The sequence below is a fragment of the Ambystoma mexicanum genome, chromosome 6p (assembly GCF_040938575.1).
Source record: "Ambystoma mexicanum isolate Mex_15411 chromosome 6p, UKY_AmexF1_1, whole genome shotgun sequence".
Lineage (NCBI taxonomy): Eukaryota > Metazoa > Chordata > Amphibia > Caudata > Ambystomatidae > Ambystoma > Ambystoma mexicanum.
This window is the reverse complement of record NC_090935.1, coordinates 605768618-605792892: the sequence shown is the minus strand read 5'-3', so window position 1 is coordinate 605792892 and position 24275 is coordinate 605768618. Positions and strand designations below refer to the sequence as shown.

The following is a 24275-nucleotide window of genomic DNA, read 5'->3' as shown; positions in this document are numbered from 1 at the left end:
AAAAATAACGAGCACTAACAGAAAATAACCCTTGTGTCTCATGCCATACACTTGCAGGAAATGATGGGTCCAAAATAGATGAGGCAAAACCAATAAATGGCCTACCTGGCCTGACAACAGATTCAGTTCAACGAATATAGTTAAAAAGACTGTTCCAGGGACCAAGACCTAACTACAGGTTAACCATAACCTGTAGTTATGGTTAAGTTGCTGTTTCCATAGGAAGAGGACTTTTTGGGTGGCTTATAACTTTGCTCTCCCTGGACGAGTTTGGTGAGGTTTTGTCCAGGGGTGGGGGCAAAGTTATAGGGGGGGGTCCCAAAATTTCTTTTTTTCCCGTAGACATAATGGGAAAAAACTTTGCTCATGCCTACAGCCCAAACCGCTGGACGGATTTACACCAAATTTGCCGCAGGAATGGCGGCTTGGCCCCGAAAGCGTGCTTTTGCTATTTTGATGGAAATCCGTCCAGTAGTTTTTTTTTAAATGACCAAAACGTAAAGCAAAAAAATGTGTGATATCTATGTCTGGTCCGCGGACTCACTTCCCTGTTCGGTCCGTGGACTGGCCTCTGATTGGTCGCATTGTCTGCGGACTGGCCTCCGATTGGCCAGAAAAATTTGCAGACTTTTGCGTGGTCCGCGGACACCGGGACGCAGCCGCTGATTAGACGGTGAGAAAACATGAAATGCGCCTGTTTTCCTGAAACGCCCGCCATCTTGGATTCGCTGACTTTTTGGGGTCCGCAAACAGCACAGTGAAAACATTTTTTTTAAAAACAGCATTTCACTTGTCAAACTCGACAAACAATCTCTGGGGATGTGGGGGGGTGAGGATTGGATTGGATATGGCCATGAGAAGCCAAAAAACAGGTTATTTCATCTACCGAAAGTCTGCGAACACTAACACTTTGGATGTCCTGGGACAGTCCTGTGGTGTTTGCGGACACTTCAGATGTCCTAGGACATCTGTACCTATTTCTGCATTACAGGGTTGGGGAAAAGCAGTTTTTGGATGGCTTATAACTTTTGCGCCACTCAATGAAACTGCATGTAATTTTGCAATTTTATTCTAGAACTGATCCTGAATGGTTTTGCAATTTTTGGGCGGGATTCTGTCAAGAGGGGGCAAAATTAGAGAGGGGGGGTCCCAAAATATTGTAAAGACATATAAATGTATAAATGTGGTGTCATTTGACGAATCTGCACAACATTAAACGATTTTGGATCTACATATAAATGGTTTTCTAAAGTTTGGTGGGATTTTCTCAAGAGGGGGCTAAATTAGAGGGGGGTGGACTCAACATTTTTGATGGGTTATAACTTTGTTGCTATTTGACAAATGAAGACAAAAGTTTTGAGAAAGATTATAGACCAAACCTTCAATGTTTGTGTAAAGACTGAATGGATTTTGTCGAGTGGGGGCTAAGTTATAGGACTATTGTATGTACAGAAATACTCTGAGCACCAGTAGGGCTGACGCTGGACACAGGGGTACACCTGAGAGACCCAGGGAGACGGAGGCAACAACTCCAGCCAACCCTTACCATCCCCCACTGCCCGTACAGCCACAACTAGGTACCACGGGGTTGTGGAACGGACGAGATACCATCAATCAACACACAATCGGAAATATGGACACTAGCAGGTGCGCTAGTCATGTGGGTGGGGGTGAGGAGCATGCAAAGTTATTAAGGGAGCGGACGGAGGGGACAGCTAAATGCTCAAACGGCCTTGAATGCAAAAACGGGCACGTACCTCCTGAGGCACAGGATGTGCAAGCACCCTGTCGTGTAAGATTACACGAGCCCAACCGATCAATCCAGGATAGAGATACCAACTAACCAATACCACTAACAATTTCCTTCTCTGCATACACCTCTCAAACTCCAAAACAAACACAACCACAAACCTCCAGCACAACAAACCGCACAACTTTCACTACACTGCAACAACAAAACAAAAAACGCACATAGACTCGCACATCAGCACACGACGACTACCGGCCGCATACACCCCAGGCCCAGCCGACGGAACCACCAGGCTGAGGCTGCCAACAGCACATCACTGCAATCTTGCACTTTTCCAGCCTCCACCCACTAACCCACCTCTCCCTCCCTCTTTCAGAGCCGCCAGAGCGCCAGGGGACCACTCCGGTGGTGATAGTGCGCTGTACAAATGTCCTTTAACATTAACATTAACGTACATTTTGACACTTTAAAAAAAATAAAACCTGGGTGGATTTTGAGCAAACTCGTGAGGAGCATTGGCAAGGACATTAAAGCATGGTTTTGCAAATGTGCCCGTGTTTTATTTTTTGACAAGTGTAATAATGTAGTTACAAAAAATAGTCATATACCTTTGGTGACTGAGGTATAGCCTGTGGCCCTGGGCAGTAGCCAGATTGTCTGGGTCATGGCATAAGGTTATGACACGGACAATCTGGCTACTGGCCATGACCGATAGGGACAGAAAATGGTGTTAAAGTGGCTAAGGGCCTCATTTCATGTCACCTGGTATGGAAATAACGGTGGCGGTAAACAAGCCGCCACTGTTGTTTCCATACCGGGTGATCACGAGTCCTGCAGGTGGAGGTGCATTCCCGCCAGGTCTGACCTGGCGGGTTTAACACCGCCCGCCTGCAGGCGGGCGTGGAAACACCGGCACCATCACAAGATGGTGCCGGTGTTTCCATGATCCCCATTCCCATTGAGTCTTATGGGACTCAATGGGAATGGGGATTTACCGAATTCCGCCTCGGTAATTCCGGGAATCACGGAGGCGGAATGGAAAAACGAGTCCGGCGGTAACCGAGCCGGAAAAACCGGCAGGTTACCGCCGGACTCGTAATGAGGCCCTATGTCTACCTGGGACCGGCTATGTGGTAAGTTATTCGAAGGTAGGATAGGTTTGAAAGGGAAAAAAAAGTGCTTGTGGTAATATGTTGAGGGAAGAGGGGCTGTGTATGGAGCCCCCGCCTTCTCTTTCCATATTGGCTGTCTTGGAAAAGGATTTTACTTCCTTCTTACAGCGGGACGCCTGCGGCGTCCCGCTATAGGAAGAAAATCTATGTTTTAGCACCCTGGGTTCCCGCTTTGGGAACCAGGGGTGCTAATGGCCTTCATCCGCCATTTCAGGGGCTGCAATAGACGATAATAGTCCGTAGCCCTCCTTATTTATTTATTTATAATGCACCAATGCCGTAGACATCAGGCTGTGTGGTTACAGTATTTGTTGAGGATGATGAGGTGGAGGAAGACGGCTTACTATTTGCTGAGAAAGGAATAACCTTTCGAGGGGATTGGGTCCTCCGACGTATTCCATATCTATGACATGTAATCACCACAGCTGTGCTGCTTCGGAAACTTTTTTTTCGGCGTCTGCGTCCTGCGTCGATGACGTCGATGCGCCGTCGTCGAGGACCTCCCCCGACGTCCGACGTCATCCGATGTGATAATTAGGACGCACGACGCCCGTAGCCTCAGTTCCGTTTTTCCCGCGAACGTGTTGCTTCGTGAATCTCGGTTTACGCCTCGACTTGGAGTTCTGTTCTTCTCAGTTCTTCGAACCTGTTCGGTTTTGTGAAAATCCTTCGTGTGAAGATGTCTTCTACTTCGTCTTCGACCCCGCGTCCGGGCTTCAAGAAGTGCGGCGAGTGTGGGTCCAAGATGTAGGTGACGGACTCGCACAACGCCTGCTTCTGGTGCCTCGGGGAGGCCCACGACACGGATGACTGTATCCAAAGCCTTATGCGAACGTAAGAAGAAGTTGTCGGTAGGTCGGGTGTCCAAGCCCCGGAAGTCGAGGTCTGCGGGGCTTTCGACGGATGATTCGAGGGGTGACTCTCCGCGTCATCGTCGGAAGTCTTGTGGGTCTCCTTCTAGGAGTCGGTCTCGCCACTCCTCAGCCTCTTCGAGGCATTCTCGGAAGCGCCAACACCGGTCGTCTTCCAGGTCCTCTTCAGAGGACTCTGCCCGGCACGTCGCTTACCCCACCAGCCGTGCGACGCCGGAGGAATGGGCTTCCTTCGGGAAGAAAATGCTGGCGATTCTTGAGTCGCAGGGTACTAAGCCGTCCGCGCCCCCGAGTGGGGTCGGTCGTGGAAGGTCGAGAGACACCGCTAGCAAGAGTGGTCGGCACGAGTCACGGGAGAGGTCCCGTTCGGACAAGGAGACTCGTTCTCGGCGTACCCGTTCCAGGTCCCGGTCCTCGACGCGTTCGAGACCGTGTGCACCTGTGAGGTCTTCGAGGAAGACATCGACGTCTGAGGCGTCGAGGGCGTCGACAGGCTTTCTGGAGGCTCCGGCTCGAGGAAGTCGTCGAAGCCGTCGACGCTCAGGTCGTCGAGGGACACGCTCGGGGCTCCGGCTTCGAGGGCTGTGTCGACGCCGCCCATGCTGGCGGCGCTGCATCTGACGTCGACGCCGATTTCCTCGACGTTGACGCCGATCCTCTCGGCGCCGATGCCTGTTCTCTCGACGCCGGCGCCGATTCGCTCGACGCCATCAACGCCTTTCGCGTCGGAGGTACCCCGTGGCACGGGAGAACCCCCTAGGAAGGCTCTGGTTAAGAGCAAGCACTCTCGGGTGCCTTATTTTCGCCACCTGGAATATATTTCAGAGGCGGATGAGGATTCTGATGGCCTGGTTCCTAGTCAGGTTCCAGATGAAATTGTCTCGGGCCATAGTCAGTTTGACGATTTGAGGCAGTCACTGCATGATGCCAGTGGACTGGACACCTCTCCGGAGGTGGAGTTTTGTAGGCCTGAGCCTGGTTCTCATGCCTATTCCTCATACCGGCACCTTATGGCTTGGGTTTCTGAGTACTTGGGATGGTCTGCTCCCCCAGGGGAGTTTGTGCAGGATGATCTAACGGACATCCTTGATGTTGGTCCCCCAACTGACCCGGTACTGCCGTTCCATATGGCTTTACAGAGAAGGGTGGCGGCGGCTTGGACTGCTCCAGAGAGTCTCCCGGCGGTGGGCAGATCCTTGTCGCGAAAATACCGTCCAGCCGGTAGCGACCCCTGCTACTTGACCAGGCACCCCACTCCAGAGAGTTTGGTGGTGCAGGCGGCCACGGCCCCGGCGAAGCAGGCGTCGTACCCTACCATCCCTCCTGATAGGGACGACAAACGTTTTGATGGCTGGGCGAAGAAAGTGTTTTCTTCTGGTGGTATGGCGCTTCAGGCGGCCAACTCCATTTGTGCCTTGTCTCGTTTCACACACACTCTGTGGAACTGTGTTGCGTTAGCGGCTGAACATATTCCCGAAGGGGACGAACGGGATGGTTTCCTTGCTATGGTCCAGGATGGTAAGGATGCCATGTGTGAGTCCGTTCAGTCGGGTTTGGACTTAGCTGAATGCGACAGTAGGTCCATGGCGGCGAGCACCGTGATACGCAGGTTTGCGTGGTTGCGGAAGTCGGGGTTTGCTCCTGATGTGCAGTCCCGGCTCCTCAACATGCCCTTTGACGGTGAACACCTTTTTGGCAGCAAGGCTGACAAGAGCCTTGAGAGGTTGCAGACCTCAAAAGCTGCAGCGAAGTCGTTGGGCGCTGCAGTTCGCCAACCTCTGCCTTTTCGTCCTAGGGGACAGCAGTGGAGGGGTGGTTCCTTTCGCTATTACTCGTCCTTCGGTAAGGCGAGAGGAGCTGGCAGTCAAAGAGGCCAACGCAGGGGTACCAGAGGTGGACGACAGGGTACCCGTGGTGCCAAGGCCGCTCGGGCAGTTGCCTCTTTGCCCTCAGGTAATGCCGCAGCCGCTCCCACTCAGTCATGAGGCCATGTCCCATGGTTCGCCGGTTGGGGGAAGGCTGGCGCAGCATCTTGTAGAGTGGCAAGCCATTACTTCAGATGTGTGGGTTCTGGAGATCATAACGCACGGCTACTGTCTTCCCTTTCGGCACAGGCCTCGCGACAATCCACCGGGGAACCTCTCTTTGCAGAGTCCAGATCCGCTCCTTGCGCAGGAAATTCAAGCCCTGCTGGAGAAAGGCGCCATAGAACTGGTGCCTGTAGCGGAGAGGAACAAGGGATGGTATTCCCCTTATTTTTTGATTTCGAAGAAAGACGGGGGATTGAGACCCATCATGGACTTGCGCGGTTTGAACAAACTCCTCAGGAAGGACAAGTTCAAGATGGTTACTCTCTCTCAAGTCCTCCAGGTCCTTCAGCTTCAGGACTGGTTGGTGTCACTCGACCTCAAGGATGCTTACTTCCATGTGCCGATCTTGTGCACCTGAGGTTCGCGGTTGGCGACTCGCACTTTCAGTTTCGGGTCCTGCCGTTCGGATTGACCTCCGCCCCGAGGGTTTTCACCAAGCTCATGGTGGTGGTGGCAGTACATCTCAGGCAAGGGGGGATTCACGTCTACCCCTACCTGGACGATTGGTTGATCAGGGGGAGCTCTCCCGAGCAAGTCCTGGATCATCTGTCCGTCACCTGCCACTCCCTTCACAGGCTGGGCTTCTCCCTCAATTTAAAGAAGTCCCATTTGACGCCAACACAGCGGCTCCAGTACATCGGAGCAGTGCTCGACACTTCCCTGGGGCAGTGTTTTCCTCCCCAGGTGAGGGCTTTTCACATTCAGCAGATGGTGCACAAGTTTCAGCTTGCCCAGATGCTCCCAGCATTCGAGTTCTTGAGGTTGCTCGGCCTCATGGCATCCTGCATTCTTCTGGTGCCAGAGGCTCGCCTGCGGATGAGATCTTTGCAGTGGGCACTCAAGACGCAATGGTCGCAGTCCTCCGGCAGGATGTCGGACCCGGTTCAGGTGCCGCCCTCGGTCCCCCGGGACCTTCTGTGGTGGGCCGTCAAAGGCAACTTGATGAAGGGGGCTCCATTTTGGCTTCCCTGGCCGGAGGTGACGATCGTGACGGATGCATCCCTCACGGGATGGGGAGCTCATGCCAACGGGCTGACAGTCAGCGGTCGTTGGTCTCCGTCGGAGTCCAGACTCCATATAAATCTGTTGGAGCTGAGGGCCGTCAGCCTAGCCCTGAAGGCTTTTCTGCCGACTGTGCGAGGAAAGAGTGTCCTGATCCTGAGGGACAACACAGTGGCCATGCACTACCTCAACAAAAGGGGGGGGGCAGGGTCACTTCCTCTGTGCAGGGAGGCGATGCAGCTCGAGTTCTGGGCCATCCAGCAGGAAGTTTCGATCTCGACAGTTCGTCTGGCCGGAGACGAAAACGTGACGGTGGACGCTCTGAGCAGGCAGAGCGCGATCTCTCACGAGTGGGAGTTGGCTCAGGAGATTCTCCTGGAGATCTTCGCCCTTTGGGGGACCCCTCAAGTGGATTTCTTCGCCTCCAGTGTCAACCGGAAGTGCGAAAGGTTTTGCTCGTGGGAATTTCCTCCAAAAGGAGCCTTAGGAGACGCGTTTGTGGTGAAGTGGTCATTCCCGCTGCTGTACGCGTTTCCTCCAGTCCCCGTCATCCCGCAAGTGCTGCGGAGGTTACGGAAGTTCGGTTCCCGGATGATCCTCATTGCTCCAGCGTGGGCTCGGAGGACGTGGTACCCGGACCTTCTCGACTTGTCCATCTGCCCTCCACGTCGTCTTCCCTACCGAGACGATCTGCTCTCACGGGAGGGGGGTCAGGTTCTCCATCCAGAGGTCAGATCTCTCAACCTTCACGCTTGGCTTCTGAAAGGTTGAGGTATGGGGATTGGGACCTCCCTGAAGACGTGATGGAGGTGTTGCTTTCGGCCCGAAGGCCAGCAACAAAGTCTCTGTACCGTTGCCGTTGGCAACGGTACAGATGCATCCCTCACGGGATGGGGAGCTCATGCCAACGGGCTGACAGTCAGCGGTCGTTGGTCTCCGTCGGAGTCCAGACTCCATATCAATCTGTTGGAACTGAGGGCCGTCAGGCTAGCCCTGAAGGCTTTTCTGCCGACTGTGCGAGGAAAGAGTGTCCTGATCCTGACGGACAACACAGTGGCCATGCACTACCTCAACAAAAAGGGGGGGGCAGGGTCACTTCCTCTGTGCAGGGAGGCGATGCAGCTCCAGTTCGGGGCCATCCAGCAGGAAGTTTCGATCTCGGCAGTTCGTCTGGCCGGAGACAAAAACGTGACGGCGGACGCTCTGAGCAGGCAGAGCGCGATCTCTCACGAGTGGGAGTTGGCTCAGGAGATTCTCCTGGAGATCTTCGCCCTTTGGGGGACCCCTCAAGTGGATCTCTTAGCCTCCAGTGTCAACCGGAAGTGTGAAAGGTTTTGCTCGCGGGAATTTCCTCCAAAAGGAGCCTTAGGAGACGTGTTTGTGGTGGAGTGGTCATTCCCGCTGCTGTACGCGTTTCCTCCAGTCCCCGTCATCCCGCAAGTGCTGCGGAGGTTACGGAAGTTCGGTTCCCGGATGATCCTCATTGCTCGGGCGTGGGCTTGGAGGACGTGGTACCCGGACCTTCTCGACTTGTCCATCTGCCCTCCACGTCGTCTTCCCTACCGAGACGATCTGCTCTCACGGGAGGGGGGTCAGGTTCTCCATCCAGAGGTCAGATCCCTCAACCTTCACGCTTGGCTTCTGAAAGGTTGAGGTATAGGGATTGGGACCTCCCTGAAGACGTGATGGAGGGGTTGCTTTCGGCCCGAAGGCCAGCAACAAAGTCTCTTTACCGTTGCCGTTGGCGTAAGTTCTGCAACTGGTGCAGAGTTCAGAATGTGGATCCTTTTGCATGTGACTTCCCCATGGTTCTGTCCTTTTTTACTTTCTTTGGCCCACAGGGGCTTGCAAGTGGGTACCATTAAAGGTTACCTGGCGGCGCTGTCCATCTTTGAGCGCTCGTCTGAAGAGTGTTCATACTTTAAAATCCCTTTAATTTCACAGTTTCTGAAAGGGCTCACTAATGTGTTCCCTCCGTCACCTTCCCTGGTGCCCGGTTGGGATTTAAACCTTGTTAAGTTTCTTATGGGTGCTCCGTTTGAGCCTTTACATTCTTGCCCTTTGAGGCTGTTAACTCTGAAAACTGTGTTTTTAGTTGCGGTTACTTCCGCTCGCAGAGTGAGTGAGTTACAGGCACTTTCAGTTAAGCCACCCTTCACTGTATTTCACAAGGACAGGGTTGTCCTTAGAGTTCGTCCTTCTTTTCTTCCGAAGGTAGTGACGGAATTTCATTTGGCCCAGAAGGTTGTTCTTCCGGCATTCTATCCTCCACCGCATCCTGGTAAGGAAGAGGAGAGGCTCCATAGGCTTGATCCTAGGGGAGCTTTAAGCTTTTATGTTTCACGCATGTCCCGGGTCAGAGTGGACGATCAACTCTTTATTGGTTACGCTGGAAAGCGTTTGGGGCAAGCTGTGACGAAACAGACTTTGTCTCGCTGGATTATTTTAGCCATCTCAGAGTGTTACCGCTCGGTGGGTAAGGACCCACCGGCTGGCTTGCGGGCCCATTCTACCAGGGGTGTGGCTGCATCTACTGCCCTGCAGAGGGGTGTTCCTATTCGCAACATCTGTGATGCAGCCACCTGGGCTTCAGTACATACATTTGTATGTCACTATTCCCTCGATTCCATCCGAGGACAGGATCTGGCCTTTGGCAAGGCGGTCCTTTGCTCTGCTATTTGATTGGCTATTCTAAATTCTTTCCCTCCTCCTTGCTCTGGTACTGCTTTGGGAGTCTGTCATAGATATGAAATATGTCGGAGGACCCAATCCCCTCGAAGAACAAGTTACTTTCTTACCTGGTAACGTTCTTTCGATGGGATGGTCCGACGACGTATTCCATATCGCTCCCGCCCTGCCTTCCCCGCTGCAGAATTTCTTTTGCGATTGCAGCTTACGTTCTGCAAGGCTTTGTGTCTGACTGGCAGTTGACTAATGTCACACGTTCTGGGGGAAAAAACTACAACTGAGGCTACGGGCGTCGTGCGTCCTACTTATCACATCGGATGATGTCGGACGTCGGAGGGGGTCCTCGACGACGGCGCATCGACATCATCGACGCAGGACGCAGACGCCGAAAAAAAAGTTTCCGAAGCAGCACAGCTGTGGTGATTACATGTCATAGATATGGAATACGTCGTCGGACCATCCCATCGAAAGAACGTTACCAGGTAAGAAAGTAACTTGTTCTTCTGTGAGCATTGCGGTCATTGGATTTGGTGTGGCGGCGCATGGAGGTGGTCTTGTAGGGGTACTGGCCAGGTAGTCTGTGACTGAGTACAAAATTGCACTCAGTGCATTTCACTTTGGTAGCTTTAGCCTTTGGTACACTCACACCAGTAGCAACGAACTGGTCATCAATGATATTTGTGATGTCATCTTTGATGTCCTGGGTGTTAGTCTTAGCAGTGCGAGTTATGGTTGCTTAGCTTACCATAACTGGCGAATTTCAGGGGTTTTTCGATTTTAATTGTAACCATAACGTCCTTTTAGTAAATAGTAAAAATTTTTACTGAATTTCATAGGTTTTTATTAGTGCAACTTAACCATAAAGTCCATTTAACAAAGTTTTTTTATTGAATAACAAATATAGTCAAGCAGTTCAGAAAATGGTAAGTGACACATATACTAACATGACTTTTGCCAAGCCCAGCATAAGCAAAGGAGGAAAAATACTGACCTGGTCTAATCCTAATGAGAACACAATCCTTATGGAGGTGGGTCGATGATGCACAACAAACATTCCCAAAGAAAACTAAATAGTTGCAAATGCAAGCAGGGGTCTTCAATTGAGTTTGTTCAATTCTGCAAGAGGCCCTATGGCAACCCATTAGACAATGTAAACTTACAAAAAGCATTGATAATCCTCTCTCTTTAGTGAGGTGAAACTAAAATATGCAGTATCACAGATTACCCGGAAGTAGGATGAAACCTTAGAACCTTGAGCGGCGCATGAACGCAGCGTTCACTTCAATATGTCCAGCTGAGCAAGAAATATCACCAGACAGCAAGAAATACACGTACTCCCGTGTGTTATAAGAATAAAGCACTAGAGAGAAAGACAAAAAATAAGCCAATCCTTAACGGAGACCTAAGTGGAAAACCCTTTATCCCTCCTACCTATAGATATCATATACAGGCTTTAGAGCTTGGCAACATACATACCATTGGGAGGGTTCATTACTGTGTATTAAATAATTTATAGAAGCGCAGGGACAGCAGTGCACTCACATGGCATCCCGTACTCTGGGCACTCGGTACCTCATACATGCAAACAAACACCCTAAACAGCATGCCATGGAGATAGGAAAGATAGATGCATTACAACAAAGCATTAATTGCGGCACAATGAATGCAAGGGCCACTTTACAGTGCTATGGTCAAACAAGTCTACACTGTACACAAGCTTTTAGGTACAAGGATTTTGTCAAGTGACCGAGGTCACCGAGATGGAATGTCTTGTGGTGATCGGAACCGTGATGGCAGAAAGAAACATGCTACAACTGCAACTTGCGAATAGCAAAATACATTGTCCGAAATGGATGCTTATTCTACTCTAAATGCTTTTTGGAGGTTTTTGTCTGCATTGTGAATTTATGATGTTTAAGAACAGACTAAATCAGTGACTCACCCTCGGAAGTGTGCCTGAATTAAACCTGTAATTAATGATTGTATAGAATTCCAGAAAGACAAATTATTTGTTGTTCCTATTCTTTCTTATTTAGGGTCACTGCTCAGTGTTACCCTTGTGGAACCCTCTGTGTTATTTTTTTTAATTTTTTTTTGTTTTTTTGAATGTCCAGAACAAGAAAGCCAGCCACTCCAGAAACTAAGAGTCACTTTGGTGCTGGCCACAGCCCAGGAGCTTCAATATAAAAAAAAAAGACAGATTTTATTTTTTAGGGGTAACCAGGGAGACCACAAGGGTAGCAAGGGAGACCTCTGGGGTAGCGTCCCAGGGGAGCATCCCTGCTCTCCTTGTTCGGTATTATGGGCTTTGGTCTTTTCTACCAGGCTGAATGTGTGCTAAATTTGCATTCGGACATTTTTTTCTGTATTTTGAGGTAACCCCAGGTAAAGAATACGTCCCTCCCTAAACTGGAGTAAAAATTGTTCATGCCCCCCACCCCCATTTACAAACTAGGGCAGGGGAGCATGGTTGTTTTTGCAGTTATTTTCGAACTGTTTATATGTCTGTGAGTGCATCTGGAGTTTATTGCTTGTGTTCGTGGTGCAGATGTGTTTTGGGGCTATTTTAGAATAATTGGACGAGTTTGTTGACTTTCCATTTGATCCTTGAAGGACATCCGGAATCAAAGGCGGTACCGTCAGCGGCGGAAAGCGGAACTAGTGAGACTTCAGCAGACATTGCAAGCACTGAACTCCAAGACCGCCTTTTACGAAGATCAGACAAACTATTACAACACCTACATCAAAACCTGCCTGGACAACCTGACGCGAAAGTGAGTGAATGTTTTCTCTGTTCGTCTTATTCCAGATTGTCGAAGCATTAGCAATTTAGAGAAGATCAGTCTCATCTCATATATTGCAAACACGCCCAGGTGTCTCTTGATGCAGGTGAATCCTGCCTCGGTGTATGCGTTCCCATTGTGTCCCGCACATTCCCAGGCAGACAGTCGCATCCTTTTGAAAGTATTGTGCATTATTGCGTAAATATTGAGAATACAAGTGGTTGCACAAAGCCACTTTGCCTAAACACAAACTGATATCAAAACGATTAATGTCATGTGACCTTTGACCCTGCCATCGCAGGTAGTGAGTGGCATTGCAGATATGAAGAAAAATACAAAACGCTTAAGATTAATGCAGAAACAAATGGGCTACGAAACCATACAGACAACCGCATTATCATCTGAAGCCTGCAACAACCGAGTTTACCTTTTTGGCGTGTGGGCGGAGCCATGTGCAAATGGGCGGGGTCTTGTGTGGCTGTGGGCGGGGCATACATCTCAGGATTTTGATTTTCAAATGTAGGCAGGTATTGCAGGGGTGTGTCTCTCACCCGCCATATGCGCTCCCCATATGCCATCTAATGGGTTGCAGACCACAGATTGAGATGGCCCCCTGCTGCCTTTTTGTTGGAAAACTGTTGCAATTTTCAAAGAACACTTTGAAATTATTGCACTTTTTATGAAAATGTGAATCCCTCACCATTTTCAAACAGTTCAACCAGGTCCTGCTGCGTTCGGTTACAGTGGGACTTGGACATGTATTTCTGTGGACATCCGCATCCTAGAAACCCCTTAATGGAACATTCTAGAAGTGATGGCATCGTAGCATAAGTTGGCCTACGGTGTTAGTGTGTTCTTTGTATCCATGCCCAATTGTGCCAACCTCTGTACTAAACAGCCATGCCAGTGTCTAGGCCGGAAAGGAAACACGAGGTTATGTTGGAGTTGCAGTAACTTGAGCTTGAGCTTTCACAGTGTAGCCTTCGAGGCCAGGCTGGACTGGCCTATAGGGAACTCTGGAGAGTTCCCGGTATGCCTCTGCACCCTGGGCCTCTTTTGAGTGGTATTCCAAATATTCCCACAGGGAAAGGGGTGGGGTTGCTGAAACTATGTAATATGGGGCCACTTTGAACATTATTTCCAGGGCCTCTTTTGGTTCCCAGTCCACCGCTGCAGTTCGAGGAGGAGTTTTGTGTGTGGCGGCTTGTGCAGGTCATCAAACATCATAGTAAGAAGTCACTCCGTGCTTGATTCATGGACCATTTTAAAACCTCACTCCGCGAGGCCCTTGAGTGAATGCTCCAAGGCGCCACGGAAATGGCACCCGCTACTCTGCAGCCGACCACTTTACTTTAAGGACATGCTTAATCTTGTTAAGCCTGCATTTAGGTCAGCAGGCAGGCTGCATGCTTCTCATACAATATACCCCACGTGAATCCAGAGCTGTACAGCTAAAATACACGTCTGCAGTGACATATCTTTGCTTATTGGCTTTTATGGCAGTATTTACAGCGACTTTTTATATTTTTAGGAATTCGAGGAGGTCCATAAAAGTCGATGGGAAAGGAGAGGGGAAGGGCAGCAAGAAGATCAAAGCCCAGTCACTGAAATACAGCGCTTCAAGGCTACACGAGAAAGGCGTGGTGCTAGAAATCGAAGGCCTTCAAACCAACCAGTGAGTATGGCGACAATCAGTTACGTCGACATGGGCTGATGGGCACCGTAGTAACACATGGGAGATGTCTGCAAAAGGAGTACGTTAGTCTTATTTGTTGGTAATGGTTAAAGCCGTTTTAACAACCTTTAAAGTTCTTTTCTCTGGCAGTGCCTGCCCTCTCAGACATTAGCCAACAAAGACACATTGTTCCCCAGCATATTGTCGCAACTTTGGCAATCGCACTTCCTCTTACAACTAACGACATTCATCAAACTTCTCCGGCATTGGCTCTCTCATAGATTCATATGCTGTTGAATATTCCCAGTCATCTGGCTAAGAATTAGGCAATAAGCCCCGAGACTGCAGGGCATTACCGCATAAGGTAGTGCCCCCAAGGCCCATAGTTACAGGCCTGAGCGTAGTCAGGGCCTTAACGAAGGCCCCGGGGGCATTACCATATGCGGTAATGGCCCACAGTCGAGGGGCTTATTGCCATTAGTACCCTGGCCCTTTAGACCGTGGTACTAATGGTCTTGAAAAGATAAAAAAATGGCTGCCACGGACAGGAAAACATAGTGCTTTTCTCTTTCCATGTCTGCCATAGTAAACAAAGAAAATGCCTGCCATGGAAGGGGAGAAGGGACTACACGGGGTCCCTTCTCTCTTTCCATGGCGGTCATTGACTCGCATGTAAAAAAAGGTAAGCAAAAAAAATGGCCAGCATGGAACAAGGAGAAGGAACGACGTGTAGACCCTTCTCCCTTTCCATGGCGGCCTGAAGAAAAACGGAAGAAAGGAGAGGACCGGCACGAGGAATGCGGTGCCCAGCAGCTCATAAGATGCTCCGTGCCAGGTACTAATACTCAATATATGAATTGCAATGTGCATTGTAGAAAGAATTAACTGCATTCAATTTAGTGATGTATTAGAGTCATTTTGGGTTCATCTGCCCTGCATCAAATGCACACCCTTTACTTCTCTCCTGGAGAATCTTCAGATTTCTTAGCGCACATTAAGAGTTGGGAGTTCCGTCTCAACCCTATTTTCACCTACAACTTAGTGTTACATCTCTTTTTGAAAAAAAATATGTATTTTCACATTTGAGGTTTTTGGGAGCCTTGGCCCTCGGGGAAATCTCCCCAGGGAGGGTGGACTATTAACACCCTAATTCCTTCCAGTTTCGGCCTGCTGAAGTGTGACTCTTGCTCATAATGTCTTATATGAAAGCAGAGAAAAGCCTTTCCAGGAATGACTCCACTTGCAATGTTAAAAACATCGATGTGGAGGGTAAGCATGAGGAGTGATTGTACTTTTTGTATCCTGACCATGAGATTCTGTCCCATTTGCCAGTCTTTCTCTAATGAGAGCCTTGGGGATCGGCACATGAGACTGGTGGCCTGGCTTGATGAGGGGACACTTGCCTCAGACACTGCCTCTATTCAGAGCTCGGCTTCTGTCTGCCTTTGCAGACCCTTTGAAAGGGCCACGTTATTAAAGAACGCAAGATCACAGTAGGCGACCTCCAGGGAGATACTGGCAAATAGGGAAGATCCTGCCTAGGCTTTTACAGGCACTCATAATCCCTCCCTTCCAGCAAAATCATCCTCTGCTGGGCAAAATGATCGCCCCTGCAGTTGGCGGTCCACTTCACCACAATGGCGACCACCTTGTCTGCAACTACCCCAACAACAGCTGCTGGCTCGTTGACGATGAGAGGTCCATCAGGTTCCATCAGGTTCCATGCCTTCAGCCACATCTGCTGCACGTTTGGTGCCCTCTGCATCCACAGATGCTCAGCAAAAGCAAGGTGTACTTACTCTACTGCCATATGTGCTGCCCATCATCTCTGTAAATGTTCAATTTGCTACCAACTGAAGGAAGGAAAGAGGGATTCCTATAAAAGGGTAGGAAGAAATCCCATAAAACAATCCTATTCATACCTACCCTGAAAGACTTCCTGGAAGATAGTTTGGTAGCCATGAGGAATCCACATATGGCCCTGACCAGAAGGGATAAATTAGACTAAAAATACAGGCCACCCTACAATGCCACTACATGCCTGCAAACAACAAAGTCTAGACTATGTAGTGTCTGTGGCGGCAAGGAAGCAGTCCTCCAACACCTCTTCCCATGTGACTGGATGCATTTGGCAAATTGTTAAATACCACAGTGGTAAATACCACAATCAAAGCAGCAAATTCTATGGCCATTCTTGCATGCTACAACAGGGAGCTGTTATACACGTTGGGCCTTGGGGCCACCCACAGAGTTCCTGCCTGACGATAAAAAGCAGGAAGCCTTGTTGCTCCTCAAAGAAGGGGAAGTTACATCAGACCACACAATCTCAGTGGCGATGGACATCGGCGACACAGGATTCAGATAGGCGGGTAACAGACCAATGCTTCACCGCCAAGGATGCTAATTTCTGTCCCGATGTACAAACCAAAGCAGTCCATATGGCTTTTGAACGGGAGGACCTTTTTGGCAAAAAAAGTAAAAGATGCACACCTTGCAATCAAGACAGACTGGGAAACTATTCCGGAGGATTCTCCAGTATCACAGCCATCATTAGTCATTTTGGTCCTGGTAATGTTACTGCAGAACCAGCAGAGATTCCCAAACATCCTACCGCTCCCATCCCTACAAGGGCACCTCTTAATCCATGGGAGAGTAGTACAAGGTGTGGTCCCATTCCTATCTATGCAGCAGACAATGTGGTGCCCAACACCCGAGAGGCCAGTCCACCAAGCAGGCGTTGCTTCTTCAGTACCCCAGTGGAGGTGCCTATCGGCATACCTACAACAATGTAAACCTATTACAAAAGGACCAATAAGTGATTTCTGTAATGTCCTACGGCCACACCGTGGAATTTGTTCGCAAGCCAACAGTACTCCCGTCTCACTGATTGGAAAACTGTCTGAACATTCTGCTGCAGGAAGTCAAGGTGCTCATGAGCAAGCACGCCATAGAGAGGGTTCCACAAGACCAATGCCATTATTTCCTCAGTCACAAGATTTGAGTCCCATCCTGCACCACTGTTTTCTCAATATACTCATAAGTCCCGTCTCCTTTCCTCCATCCTTATGTGTGTCCCCCAACATGGGGACGGTACCGGAACCTTTGGCAGCGAAAAATTGAGCTTCCCCTTTAAATTTAGTATAGTGAGCAGGGGCACCAGCTCATGCATTTGAATGCCCCGCCTTCCGGTGCCTCACCTCTGTCCCTTTTTATGCATGGACGGCATCAGACCTAACAGTCAGCGCAGAGACTTTTTTTTAGCTCTCCTCTTGATCCCCGTTTTAGTTTTTCAATCCTATTTGACCTAGCTTTGGTGCCTCGCCTCCCCCGGCGCATCACTGCTGCAGGAGGATTCATGAGATGTGCCTCATGTAATGGCTCGTTCCTGGCCTGGGACCCCCATGCACACTGTCTTGAGTATTTGGGGCCCAACCACCGCTGGGACGCATGTTCGGCTTGCAGCGCTCTCGGTCACAAGGCATTGAAGAATCGGTTGCGCAGTGGAGGCAGATCTTACACACTTCTCCATCCCATTAAGGACTTAATCGCCAGGACATCTCGTAGGTAGGCCCTCTGTTCAGCACAGCTCCACAGTGCGGAGACTCCTTTCCCGGTGTTACCATGGATAGAGGTTCCTCTGATTTAGGTTCTGTCAGTCACAAGGCCTCTAAGGCTACCAGCTCCCAAGCTGAGGGGACAGCGGGCTCTTCCGGGCGCTCTGGGGGCAGACCATAGGTCGTCCAGGCTACTGTCTCCCAAGCTGAGGGGGCTCAGGGGCCCTATCTGGCTGTCCTCGGAAGGGCGATCAAGTTCTCCTCTTCTTCAACCCCAAGGGGTAAGGGATTGTCGAGTGCCACTCCAAGAGTTTGTCTTCGTCACAATCCAGCATGGCTACCAGCACAGGTGCTGAGGGGTGGCCAGTCAAAAAGTCGAAAAAAAAGTCGAATAACAAAAATGTCGAAAACAAAATGTCGGAAAAAAAGTCAAATGTTTTATTTTTTATTTGTTTTTTTGGGTTTCGTTAATAAAAAAAAGGGGCAAAACAAAAAAAGGGGGGTGTTGGGGGGGAACCCCCGAACCCCCCCCATTTCGAACTAAAAACATACAAAAATAGACATTTGACTTTTTTTTCTCGACTTTTTGTTTTCGACATTATGACTTTCGACTTTTTGTATTTCGACTTTTTGACTATAAACCATGCCGAGGGCCTGCAGCCTACCGGAGCTTGCTGCAAGGTCGTGAGTCAGGGTGTTTCGACTAGGGCTCAGTGCCTACCAGAGTGATCTCTGAGGTCAACGCTTCCGCTTCGGGTCCAAGACCCAAGCTGTATACTCCCATGTCTGAGGCCTCTCAAAATGGCAAGAGGCACGTGGTGGTGCCTGCCAGGTCGATGGCCATCTTAGACCCAACTCCGAGCCCGCCCCTGCTTTTACCCATTGAATGGGCTTTGCAAGATGATTCTAGTCCCTTTCCCTCTGGAAGTGGCAGCAGATTGTACGGTAACTGCATCCGGTCTCCTCAGGGATACATCTACCCATCACAGCCTTACGGCTGCATGCCTTAGCGCTTTGACCAGAAGCGGAGATCCAGCGCCTTGGAAGGTCAGGCCCTAGGGACCCAGTGGCTAGTGAGGACTGCTTCTTCGAGCGCTTCTGCATGCATTCCCCTCAGATGAAGGGGCTCCTGAAGGATATAGTGAAGGAGGTCATCCCACTGATGGCAGCTCCTCAGGATCCTCCTCTGGGTATTCCTCCCGTTGCGCCAGCTCTGCTGGTTCCAGTGCTGGTCCCTCCCCCGGTCCAGGCCCTACCGGTGGTTCAGACCCCTTCACTTGTATCACCACCGCTTTTCCCTCAACAGCTGCTGGACCGGACTTGGGAGGGTGTGGAGGGGACCCGTCACCACCTTTTTCCCAGGGCCCAGACTTCCCTTGGTCTGTAAAAGGGGGGGGGGTGGTGACGGCAATGATGATTATGATGATGACGACGCCCAGGACGATGAACCCTCGGCATCCGTTAAGGCCTTTCATGACTGCCTTCAGGGCCTGGCAGAGTTCTTGGGGGTCCCTCTGCCTGAGGAAGCCCCCCCCCCCCCGGAGTCAGGCTTGCTAGCATAGGTTTTGGGCAAGCGTCCCTAGCCAACGTCCAGATGAACAAGAAGCTGGCTGGACAGCAGTTTCAGGCTGATGGACGGGGGGCCAATCCTCCTGGACTCTCAACCGCATTCTTCATTGGTGGCTGAAGCCTCATTATATACTAAACCATCGTCTTCCTCTACAGGAGCCACCTCCAGTTGTCTTTCTAAGGTCCTCCAGTCTTTGGGCAAGTGCTGTTATTCCATCTCAGGGCTGCATCTACAGCAAGCCAATGCAGGCGCCGTCTTGGCTGCGGCTAACCAGATGCCCAGGCCGTTGCGCAGGGCCTCATAGAGTCTTCGGTCCCCCACATCGACACAGCCAGCAGAGGGCTGTGCCTTGGTGTTGATATGAGAAGGATGGCGCAGATGCACGCCACTAGGTTTTCATCTGACATGCAGGAGTGTATCCTGCATCTACCCTTCGAGGATGTGGACCTTTTTCATTCGTCAACTGATGACAAGTTGACAAAGACGAAAACCTCCACTCAAACCCCCAAGTCCTTGACCATCCTGACAAAGCTGGGACAGAAATCCTTTCCTCAGTCTCCGGGCAGGACCGAATTCAAACCCCACGCTTTCACCGGCTTCAAGGGGTTTCAGGACCGCAGTACGCATAGGCTTGACAGGCCAACTGTGCCTGACTGTACTCCTGGACACAAACAGTTTGTTCAGGGCAAACCTTTACTTAACCACTCTTACCTTGACGGCAACTCTCTCCCTACTCCACCCCAACAATACTACCCTCCACCCTTCAAAACCACGACCTCAGTCACCCCCGTCTCAACATCTCACACACACCACAACTATGGGGTATGTCGATACTGAACAAATCGACCAGCCAAACTGCGCCATTAGCCCATTAGAATAGATCTGCCGATTTGTTGCTCCCGTCACACCATGGAATCCTTCCCCAGTGAAGGACAGAAACCTGAGACTCGGCTTACGGTTCTTACCCCCAGGTCTCCCATCAAAAAACACCCCCCTCACTCGTATCATAACCAAGTTCAAGCCAGTGCTTCACAAATCTTGGACAACACCCAAAAAGCCCCCATCGGCATAATTGAACACCCATGGATCAAAGGTGCTCTCATCAATGCCCGTTCACTTGTCGCCCATGCACTAGACATCGCAGACCTCATATCCGCTAACAACCTGCATTTCCTGGCTATTACTGAAACCTGGCTGCATCAGGCAGCAAGCCCAGCTCTATCCCTCGCCATCCTAAAGGGCTACTCAATATTAAGGAATGACAGGGACTCAGGTAAAGGAGGAGGAGTATCCTTTATCGCCAAAACATCCCTTGGCCTTAGAATAACCCCTCCATCCAGCCTCTGGGCCACTGAACGTCTGTCTGCTAAGTTCCAACTTTCTGCTACACAAACCATCCTTTTGCACCTCATATACAGACCCCCAGGTCCCGTCTCCTAATTCCAGGAAGAGATATCTAGCCTCCTGACCACAAATACCAAAATAGGATCTGAAATCATCCTACTAGGAGACCTCAACCTGGGCCTCAGCGATCCCAATGATGCCAATGCACTCTCCCTGGAAAATACCATATCCCAACTAGGGTTCAAGCTCAGGATCACAGCCCCAACACACTACAAAGGCATAACCTTGGACTGTTTAGCGGATCACAATTGCTTCACAGCCATCCTTAAAAATTAGCCAATCGCATGGTCAGACCATCACGCCATCTCCTACTCCATCCAAAGGAAGACGCAACCGAACACCCCTCAAGCTACTATGCCACAAACCCTCACCAGGAATAACCGAAACATCACCTTGCAGAACCTTCGCCCTCTAATCCACAACATCCTTACTCCCACAAACTACACCAACCTCGATGCGGATAAACATCCTGATCTCTATAATAAAACACTCGAATCAGCAGTAGATATCATCGCTCCTATCAAACTCACTACAGCTAAACCAGCAGACAACCAGAACAAATGGTTCACGCCAGAGCTTAAAATCCTCCGGAACGCCAAACGAGCGGCAGAAGCCACTTAGAGAAAAACACCCAACCAGGCCAACAAAACACTACTCACGATAGCAGCCACCACCTAAGCAGCCACCACCTACAAAACTTCTATCCTCAGGGCTAAAAAAGAGACCTATGACAACCGGATTGAGAACGCCAAATCTAAAACAAAAGAGCTCTTCACCATCCTCAGGGAACTCGAGTCCCCCTCCACACCCTCAGAAACCTGCGTGAAAGATGCAGACTGGTGTGAGAGGATCCAAAAAGCCTTGGCAGACAAAATTGTCTTGCTACAATCCAGAATTGAACAGAAAAAGCTCCGCCTAGCAAAAAAAGCAAACCCCCCACCACCACCCACCTCTGAAACTACAACATGCCCCCCCTTCTCCTTTACCCCGGTGTCAACAAAAGAAGTGGAAAGCATCATCAAAGGCCTCAAGCCTTCCAGATACCAAGGGGACTCCTGCCCAGCTCCCATCATCCAGGAAGTTGGCAGCAATCTGGCCCCTTTCATAATATTCCTAATCAAGGCCTCCTTCAAAACGAGCTCAGTCCCTAGCAGCCTCAAGTGGCCTGGGTCATGCCCCTTCTAAAAAAAACTAACCTAGGCCCTAATAACCCAACCAACTACATGCCAATTACCACCGTCTCCTACATCCTAAAGATCTTAGACAGAGTGGTCTACTTGCAAATCCAGAAGCACCTGGAAGAGAGTGTCAGGACTGGCTGGGTTAGTAACAGGAAGAGTAACAGGATTAACATTGTGGTTTCAGAGCTGGCTGGGTTAGTTGTGCTTTCAGAGCTGGCTGGGTTAGTAACAGGAAGAGTTTGTAAATAGAATTGACATTGTGCTTGCCCAAGTCAAGATGGAGAGAAAGAAACTTAATCTGATTGGTTAAAGGAACAATGATATGTTTGGTTTGCCTGATTGGTGGAAAGGACAATGGGTTTGATTCTTGGGAGGTGAGCAAGATTCTAAACTGCCTTTCATCCATAGAAATTCAGTGGCTGGTTGTACATTAGTTAAGCTCCTGAAGTAAGGCCCTTTCAGAGTTCAGAAAATCTACCAAAGAAGTAAGAATATCGTTTGCTGATCCTGTATGAACTAGAAGACATCAGGTGGGATCGTTCTTTTAAAGATTTTAAGATTTTCACAGTGAACTTTCATTTTCTTTTATAAGAAAACTTAGAGTTAACAAGTTTCAGAATTATTTGAGAAAAGAGACATTTACAGTTAAGTTACTATAAGGAAACAAGCTTGAAGATTGTGCGTTGAAGTTTAAAGTTTATTAACTGCGTGTAATGTACTTCAAGACTGTTTAATGTGTGCGCGAGTTCGCGTGTCGTCGTTTACGTGTTTTTGGAAGCGCAGGGTATTCAGAGCGAAAAAACGCGAGTCCATTTTAATTAAGCGCGAGTTGTTTGTAACACGTGAACTACTTTACGTGCATTACGTTTCGTTTCCCCGCGTGTGTTGGGTTGCGATAGAGCGCGAGTCCATTTTAATTAAGCGCGTGTTATTTTTATCGCGTTTACGTATTTTTTCACACGTGCGTGTTTTGTTAACAATCGCGTGTGTATTTTAAACGCGAGGACAATTCTTCACGTCTTCTGATTTCACGTGTTTAATACACACGCGTATCAAGAAAGAAACTATACGTTTTTATGTGTAAATAAGGAAACAATTCACACGCAGAAGGAAAGCAGCATTCCAGAAAGTTAAAGAGTATCTATTTAATGTAATTTATGCAAATGAAATTCAATACTTCAGAGAAAGACTGCATTTTATAAAAGCATTAAAAACTACATAGAGTGAAAAGAACTTTAAAGCAAGAAGAATATCTAAGTCTGTAAGGTGTTTGCAAGGGCCATCACTTTAGGATTCTAAAGAGACTTGAGTGGCTTGAACTACATGCACTAAACAAGATATTATTTACAAGATATTCCACACAGATTATTAGCCTCTAAGTCTTTTACTGATGTTTATGAGGTAAAGAGTATAAAGTTTGTTTAGAATAATTTTAGAAAAGAAGTTTATATTATCATATAAGTAACCAGGTGTATTTGTTTACTACAGATACCAGAGCCTACCAGAAGGTTGCAGGGCTGCAGTGTCTCCGTTGTTATCTTCTCCAAATTCCCCTTTCCCTTTCTTGGGGTTTTCAGCTCAGCTTATACTCAAGGGTTGAGAGGTTAACTCCTGGTGAGGGTCTGTGGGGCCAGCATCAGCTCCTGTGGAATTCAGTCAAGCCGGACCCTGACTGGATGAAAGGCCCACGATAATTTTTTCCACCTGAGCTGATATGGATCCCACAGAAGCACTAGCAAGTTCCATAAGGGACATGTTTTCAGAGTTAAGGGAGGAAATGAGGGCTGTGCGAAAAGAAAACCAGGAATTACAAGTCAAGTTTGAAGAGTTAAACTCTAAGTTACCCGTAAGGGTGAGGAAATTTCTTTGGAGTCAAGAGATTCAGAGAATCCTAGTAGAGAATTACCAGTGTTAATTAGAGAGGATTTGGGTGAAGGAACGAGTTCTCAGGGAAGAAGTAGGGGAAGTTTGAATATACCTATAGGTCCAGTCCCCTTAGCACCTCCAGAACGTTTTGAGGGAGATGCCAAGAAATGCCAGATTTTCCTTACACAGTGTGAACCTCATTTCCTTTGTAGACCTGAAGCTTTTAATACAGATGCTTCTAAAATAGCTTTTATGCTGTCTTACCTTACTGGTGAGGCGGCAACGTGGTCAGTATTATTAGTTGGTCAAGAGAATCCTATACTAAAGAACTTGTTAGCCTTCAAGTTAGAATTTAAAAAGATGTTTGACAGACGCCAATTATCTCAAGAAGTTGATGGAGAACTATTAGAGTTAAAACAGGGAACCAAAGATTTAGTGTCTTACATCACACAGTTCAGATCTTTAGTATTAGAGAGCAATTGGCCAGAAGAGAAGCAATCCTCTTTGTTCTATAGAGACTTGAAGGAGTTGAAAGATGCCTTATCTACAATTGTTAATAGACCCACTTCATGTGAAGATTTAATTAATCTAGTCATACAAATTGACTATAGATTAGGGGAACGCAAGGCTGAGCATAGAAGAGGAGGAGTTGAGCAACCCAGAGTTTT

General features: G+C 49.1%; 1 protein-coding gene across 2 annotated transcripts in view; it reads left to right on the top strand.

Annotated features, from left to right (window-relative positions):
• Nucleotides 1–24275, top strand: part of IQGAP2 (IQ motif containing GTPase activating protein 2) — a 1674846-nt gene that overhangs the window by 1585339 nt on the left and 65232 nt on the right. For both annotated transcript variants that reach the window (XM_069627448.1, XM_069627449.1), the window contains 2 exons: nucleotides 12188–12348; nucleotides 13889–14032. In XM_069627448.1, coding sequence (XP_069483549.1) covers nucleotides 12188–12348; nucleotides 13889–14032 — 305 coding nt within the window. The remainder of the gene's footprint in view (nucleotides 1–12187; nucleotides 12349–13888; nucleotides 14033–24275) is intronic.